General features: G+C 41.8%; 1 protein-coding gene across 1 annotated transcript; it reads right to left on the bottom strand.

Moving 5' to 3' along the window:
* Window positions 1–979: 979 nt before the first annotated feature.
* On the bottom strand, window positions 980–7,022 carry TLR5 (toll like receptor 5). The gene is made up of 2 exons (XM_053459144.1): window positions 6,946–7,022; window positions 980–3,593 (listed from the first exon to the last, which is right to left on the bottom strand). The coding sequence occupies exons 1-2, from the start codon at window positions 7,020–7,022 to the stop codon at window positions 983–985; spliced, it is 2,688 nt and encodes an 895-aa protein (XP_053315119.1). The 3' UTR covers window positions 980–982.
* Window positions 7,023–7,766: the final 744 nt, after the last annotated feature.

Below are 7,766 nucleotides of genomic sequence, written 5' to 3'. Positions count from 1 at the left end.
GCGCTGCGATTCACTTAATTAACCGGAATAATAAACATAAGGTCTCCTTCAATGTTGACATCATTTAATATTTACGATCCTTGTTCCCAGCCGCATTCGTTGCAATTGATTGAGGCCATGTGAGCGAGACATATGGCAGATCAAAGTTCATTGGTAAATGCTACCCAAAATTAAGGAAAATACAAACCACTTGAGGTTATTCTTATTTTCTTTAGTTGATCAACAATTATTTTCTTATAATATTAATAGAAAAATAAACTTTTTTTAAAAAAAATGTTTTGGTCTGTTCCAATAGTGCTTCATTCATTCACACAGCTTATTCGCAATTAGGATATTTTATCCGTAGTCTTGGGAAAGAATTAGAAATCTCACATCTGTCAGTAATGTACTAATCCAGTTATTACTTGCACACTAAAAAAAAATAAAAAAATAAAAACAAAAAAACTGATGAGGTATTGTGAATTATTTCAAGAGTGACATCAGCTGCCAAAAATTGCTATAAAAAAATCAGACTTTCAGCTACATGTTAGCATTTTAGGCTCTATTAACGTTGGTCCACTAAAACACACTAAAAGAGTTCTTTAGCGAAATTGCCAGTATGCATTAAATCTCATAAAAGGCTAATTTATGCGTTAAAAAAAGTAAAAAACATTATTTTAATACTGAGTTAGAAGACATGATCAGTTCATGATGGAAGCCCCCAGTAATGTGAGCATCTTGGAAGGCGAGCGAGCTTTCGGGTTGCTAAGATCATTGACTTAATATTCTTAATAATTATAGATACATAAAATATTTGGCAAACACAGGGTTAACATTTTCAGACCCCCCCCTCTCCCAAAAAAATCCCTCTTTGTAATATCTTCCGCTATTACCAGACAAGGACGTACCCGAACTACAATTGGAAACGAGTTTCAAAAGTTCAATCATCATTTTGACCGTTTCGAACCCAAAATGCTGGAGATGTGCACCTCTAATGCGTGGCCTATGAGATGGTGGCTATATTCTGTAATTCCAGCGTTGGCGTTTCCTTTGCTGCTTTGGTGTCCTTTTTTGCCACTTTTTCTTCTCTTAAAACTTTATAAGTAAGCCTGCCGAGAAACCAGTCTACATCTTGGCTGTCTTCCGGCCATTTTAGATACGGAGACCTTTGTACGAACGCTCTGATGGGCTCGTATCTCTTCAGCTGGAACGGGGACAGCCTGCCCACCACCACCATGATCAGCACGTCTTTCAGATCTGTGAAGTATCGGCTTTGAGCGTGGTTAAACGCTTCTAAGCACCAGCCGTCCTTTAGAAAGTTCTTCGTCACTATGCAAATAGTCTTCCTGCTGGTCCAAATGGCTTGACGGATGTTGGTGATGTGATCTTCGCCTGGAATGAAGTCCCGTTCCTCAAAGCAGAAGTGGAGGCGATTCTTTTCGCAATACTGAGAATCGAGGTTCTCAAGGAAAGCACTTTGGACCCACTGGAAGTCTTTCTTGTTGTAACACAAATAAGCGTCATATTGGCACATATCACCCGTGCCTTCAGGCCCTGGCGCGTCCAGTATCCCGTTTACAGACATCTTGTACAGGCCAAAACAAAACCATCGGAGGTGCCTGTAGATGACCACTGATGTCATAAACGTCACGACGATTAAAGTCGTCAGGACGAACAACGTGAACCTGAGCGGCATCAGCACAAGGTCCTCGTCGCAATCATCTACTATTAGAACATGAAGAGGACTATAAAGGAGGTGTCGAGGAGACAAGCAGTAAATGTCATCCGGAGATTCCAGTTCGGTGGTGTTTGTTTGGTTTAACCACAATATGAAGCTCACAAGTCTGCAGTCACAGATGAAATTATTGTGTGTTATGTTCAGGTATCTGAGCGAGAGGAACGTGTCAGGATTAGGCGAAAGCAGCCGGTTGTGAGACACGTCTAGGATTTCCAAATTTGAAGGGAGCAAGTCGGGCGACAGATGAACCAGAAAGTTGGAAGACAGGTTAAGCTTTTCTAGAGACGACAACCCATGAAATATTCCCTCCGGAAGGAAACTCAGATGATTGTTATTAAGCTTTAGAACTTGTAGCTTAGAAAGCTGATGGAACACATTTAGACATTGTCCTCCATCCCATATCAAATGGATCATGTTTTCAGAAAGATCCAGGAAGGTCAGCGAATTATTTTGGGTAATATTGAAAAAAGGGTAGCAGACGGACAATCTGTTCAGCTTTAGGGTGACGGTATCGACCTGGATGGATTGTAATATTTTATACAGGTCACCGAGGTCTAGCAAAAAGTTACCGGACAAATCAAGGAAGGACGTTTGAAGACCGGTGCTGTCCACGCGTTTCAGCTTATTGCCTCCGAGCAAGATGTACGTGACGAAGGGCATCCGTTCGCAAAACGTCATGGTTTTAATGGCATTTTCCCGGAGGTCCAAGAACTGCAAATGCTTGAGGTTTTGAAAAGCGTGGCGCTGTATCGGCCCGATGTGATTTTGCTGCAGCTCGAGTCTCAACACGTTCTCGAGTCCATCGAACGAGCGGTCGTAAATTTCGCCAATTAGGTTATTTGACAGGTTAAGGTGCTGAAGGTTATTAAGGCCGTGGAAAGCATATTGCGCGATGAGGTTTATTTTATTTTCGGCGAGGTTAAGCAACAGGAGCTTAGTGAGGTTTGCAAATACGTACGGGTTCAACGAGAATATGCGGCCGTTGGATAAATCAAGGATCTGGAGGTCGCTGTTTGCCAAGCCGACAAATGTAGCGTTATCCGGGTTTTTAAAGTTGTGAAAGCCGAAATCAGAGCCCATTATGTGAGAACTTAATTTTAAATGCATGATTTTGGTCCCGTTCAGAGAATTGCAGATATGTTGCGCCAGTTCTACAGTGAGTCCATTGTTGGAGAGGATGAGGGTGTCGAACGCAACGTTTCGGAAGGGTTTTCCACAGCTCTCCCAGTCCGTTGAGTCTGACTTGTAGAGGTGATTGTTTGTGATATCCATAACCACAAAGTATTTCCTCTCAAAGCTGTGAAGGTTGCCTTCACAGATACTCGAAATCTTGTTGTGTTTTAAGTCCAGGAGATGAAAATTGTAGAGATAGTAAAACAGCGGATGGGGTTTCAGATACGTTATGTCGTTGCTAGAAAGGTCAAGTAATTCCAGAGATATCAAATCCTTAAAGTAGTCGTTTTCCAGAATCGAACCGTTTAAATTGTTGTAGTACATGGAAAGCGTTTGTAATTGTGACAAGCCGGCGAAGGCTTCCGGATCCAGTACGAGCATTCTGTTAAACGACACATCCAACACAACAAGTCTGGGTACGTTTCGAAAGCTGTGGTTCCGTATTGTTAGTTTTTCTGTCTTCTGGGAGTCGAGGTACAACAAAAGCAAGTTCTCCAGGGCAGGGAAAGATGTTGAATTTAATTCCAGAATGTAGTTAAAGCTTAACTGGAGTACTTCAGCATTCGTCGGGACGAGAGGGATTTCCGTGAGGTTACAGGAACTGAAGAAGCCCACTTTGTCCATTGTCTGACATTTTGCTTTGTCACTACGGACCGATACCAACCCTTGGACGACAAATACCAGGTGGTATATCCTGATCCCCCTGGAAGGAAAGACAAAAATATATATTTTAGAAACAGAAATGATCAGCCAATATGTCTACGACCACATATGTGTTGACATTTTATCAGATTAACACTCCACTCGTACAGTTAGCCGTACGCTTAGCTCAGGGGAGTCCAACGTGCGGCCCTCCAGCTGCTGCAGGACTACATCTCCCACAATGCTCTTTCAGCTAAGGGGCTGGCTGAGGAGTATGGGAGATGTAGTCCTGCAGCAGCTGGAGGGCCGCACGTTGGACGCCCCTGACTTAGCTAGTAAAGTGTCAGAATGTTTGGGTGTCAGTACCCTCTGCTCTTTCCTGCATGCAGTTGCTTGCAAAGAGTGGAGGAAATGTTGCAGTGGCGCCCCCTGCCTGCTCAGGCCCATAGGCAGCCACCTATGATGGCTGGGCTCCCCTGTTTCTCAGGATTTCCGTGTAATAGTGACGGGTTATCAGATAAGAGATTGGGCGCCATTATAACATTCTAGAACGCCGACACCACCTGGAGCTTGCGTATGCCCATTCTACTCACGAAAATGTCACCTTAGTCACTTGCCCTTTATCCCAACGCCCCCCAACAATACCTTCCTATTCCAGTCAGTCATCTTGTTGTTTCCAGATTATTTTTGTCGCTGGCTTTAGAATATCTGTTTTATGCGTCCTTCCCTTTTGAGGAAAGAACAAGCCATTCCTAAACCAGTCGCCTTTTTATTTTTTTTTGTTCTGTTTTGTGCATTTCCGTCTCGCTTACCCATGGCCTGCACCTCCTGCCAATTTACTTTGTCAAACATCCAAAATAACAGAGTATCAGTGATCTCATTGTACGTCCATCCTGGTTAAAATGCGTCTGACCGCTGATGGAGAACAACGATAGGTAATCTTTCCTGCTACTAATTTGTAGCTTCGGCCCCCCGGTACTGATCTTACTGCTACACGACGTGACAGTTATCGAGACAATAAAAGAAAAACCAAGTCATTTAATAGTATTAATATTATTCCATTATTCAATCATATGAAATTATTAAAGAAACAGTAATATCCAGACTTATTCCAGCAAAACCTCACTGGGGCTGGAGCGTTGTAACCACGACCACGCTGCCAACGTAAACCCCACGATGGGTTATCATATGAACCATAACCAGCAGATGAAAGGACATACCGTATATTCATCTTCTCCCCCCTAAGTGTTCATTGACGTTTCTCAGAATTGTCTGCGTTTTGCGGGAAAGAAAAATGAAAAATGAGTGAAAAAAGCGAGTAAAACGGTAAACGATTTTAGAAACACAGAATTTGGCAGCAGATAAGAACCATTTGGGACATCTACTTAATCAGTCGTTGGTCTCGTCTTAGATTCAGGAGCCGCATGCCTATCCCATGCGTGTTTAAATCCCCTCGCTGTATTTACCTCCACCACTGGAAGGCTGCTCCACTTATTTACCACCCTCTCCGGGAATAATAATCACAAACATATATTATCAGATCTTAAAAGGCACAGCGCAAACCAAAAGAGGTGATTTATGTTAAGATGATTAAAATCACCAGCTTTTTTATCCGTATCTCCACCTCTAGGACAAGTGAATGATCGACTGAACTTAAAGAAGTCTTCTGTCTGTTAACCCTTTGAAGGCAGATGCACTACAAACATAAAACAACAACCACAACCAATATACACGTTAAGTATAAAGATGACGAGGATAAGGGGTCGCTTGGCAAATTAACCATTTGAGTGCCAGCAATGTGTAGTGAAATGGTTAAAAACGCGCAAACCCCAGCATGCAAATCCGAATGAAGCGCCTCTTTGTTTTTCGGTTAAAGCAAAATGCCGTCTATTGCTTGGCGGGGAAATAGTGTATTGTTATTCTAATACAAGTGATTCATTTACAGTGTTTACAGTTCTGATCATTAATCCTCATGAATGAGAGATTCCCAAGGATTATTCTGCAAACGAATCCTAAGAAACTAATTGGGCTTTTTGTGATACTTCGTTTCTTATTTTTCTGACTTTAAATCCCGACCACAAAGAATTACAACATAACACAATGTCACAACTGCAATACGAACCCGTTGGTTACGACATGAAACGGCGTCTGCCAGGGGTCAGATGGGCTTGGTCTGATATTTTTTTTAATCCACGAGACGTTTGCCGTGGATTAACCTCATCGCTGCCCGGGCTGAATATAAACTTCCAAATATTTTTACTCAACCCCCTGACATCTTAAAGGGTTTCTTTCACACCCCTTGGAACATTGTATTTGTTTTATAATAGATTCCAAGGTGTACTGGGGTGCTCGCTTAGGTCAGACATGACCCAATTAAGTGCAGGAGCTCACAGCCAGAAAATAAACTCATTTATAAGTTCACGGCCTACAAGCTTCCACCTTAAAAGAAGTCACTCAGACTTTGATAAGTTTAAAGAAAAGAGCAACCTGGGAACCACCAAAGCCAAACTTCCCAAAACCTCAAATGGCCAGAGGGCCACTTGGTCTACAACGCATGGTTTGAGACATAGAGAGGGAGTGAAGCTTTACCAAGACTTTGTAAGTGAACTTGTTGGGACCTACTGAGTATTTAGAAGAATAGTACACTGTTCCAAACAATTTATAAGGCTGTAGAACCCTGTGTTACCCTCCAAACATTCCGAGCCAGAAAAGAAGGACATCGAGAGAAGAAAGACGCAGGGATCCGGGCCCGGAAGGATGGACGACCCTTCTGAAAAGGTACACTTGATAGGCGGAGAAAGGATATGAGAAACAATTCAAGATGGGTCGCAAGTACGGAGGAGGATATTACAGGGGGGATGTAGGAGATAGAAGAGGAAAGACCTGGCTCCGGTTGTATATATTTTAACGTGATATTGGGTGCCATGATGCGATGGAAAAAACATTCCGGTTTGTATATTATATTAAATGCATTTAAATGGTATCTCAAACAATGTTTGTTGACCAGTGAAATTCAATAAGTTTATATATGTGAAGAATGAAGTAGAAGAACTATTCTTATTTCCTAAGACATCATCTGTTTCAATGAATTAAAAGCTGAAATGCCAGCAACTGTACAGTTGACTGATGTAGAAGCTGCAGCTCTGCAGCTGGCTTCCTTCTCTTTGGTCTGGCGATTTCCTTAGAGCCTTACCCGATCCTTTAAACTTTACGAATGAATGAAACGAAGTATGACGAAACATCACAATTCGCTAGTTAATGAACAGCTAAAATGAATTGAATTTTACCTTTTATCTTCAATACGCTCCTGGTTCCTTGACATTTGGGGATTAACTCGTGAAGAGCTTGTGTGCTACTCAAAGTAACACTTTCCACATTTACTTTAGCGATGAGCCGATCTTTCTTCAACTAACTTTCTCCTCATTCGAGAAGATGAGATCCAAGCCACAAACTGACCAGCGTGGATCGGCTTGGCCACATTTACTCTCATTTCCCCTTTCTAGTCTTTTTCCTGTGTGTTCATCTTTTTCTCTCTTGTACATTTTTTTCATCTGCTCCTTAACATTATCCTGCACTAACATTAACCCTTTCAAAAGGTTTCTTCTATATATCTGTTGTCAAACCCCTCTCCTGCCATGAGTATATCATATCTTTCCTCCCCAGCCATCTTTAATTTCCCATTCACTTGTGGCTACCTTCAACTCTTTTAATACTACTATTTTTTTAGCAAAATATTTAACCTTTAAGTATGCATTTTCTACTAGTTTAATTAAAACAAAAAAATGTACCCTAGTTAGGGGGGGAAGCTCTGGGCCACATGTGTACTCCATCGTACGTTGTCACCCGGCATATAGAAAACCACTAGAAAGTGAAGAGTATTAAATATTAAATAATGAATCCCTAATCAGTATTGCCCCAGGCTCCAGGGCTAGTGTACCCTGTCTGGTCCCATTGGAGATACTGAAAGGGTACAAGACAAAGCCGGCATTCATAACTAATGCCTTTGGGCTTTTCTACATTGCCATTATTGCTTTAGCCAGTGAGGCGGGTAAACCAAATCTATTAAGCGCTTCTATTTAATACGTCCAATTTAGTTGGTCGAATGCCTTTTCTGCATCAAGGGACAAGACTGGTATCTGAGTTTTCTCTGAGTAATATGTAAAATATTGATCATCTTCCTTGTAGGGTCTGAAGCCTGGCTTCATTAAATAAACCTAACCTGGTCTTTGTGTGG

This window comes from Spea bombifrons, chromosome 3 (assembly GCF_027358695.1).
Source record: "Spea bombifrons isolate aSpeBom1 chromosome 3, aSpeBom1.2.pri, whole genome shotgun sequence".
In the NCBI taxonomy this organism is placed as follows: Eukaryota; Metazoa; Chordata; class Amphibia; order Anura; family Pelobatidae; genus Spea; species Spea bombifrons.
The sequence above is the reverse complement of the archived record's forward strand: the minus strand, read 5'-3'. Positions and strand labels throughout refer to the sequence as shown.

Excerpts from the sequence above, each read along its gene's own strand:
- TLR5 (XM_053459144.1), bottom strand. The coding sequence starts at position 7,022 with ATGAGAGTAAATGTGGCCAAGCCGATCCACGCTGGTCAGTTTGTGGCT. Across the intron at positions 3,594-6,945 it reads TCTTCTCGAATGAGGAGAAA|GGGGATCAGGATATACCACC; the intron begins GTTAGTTGAAGA and ends CTTTCCTTCCAG.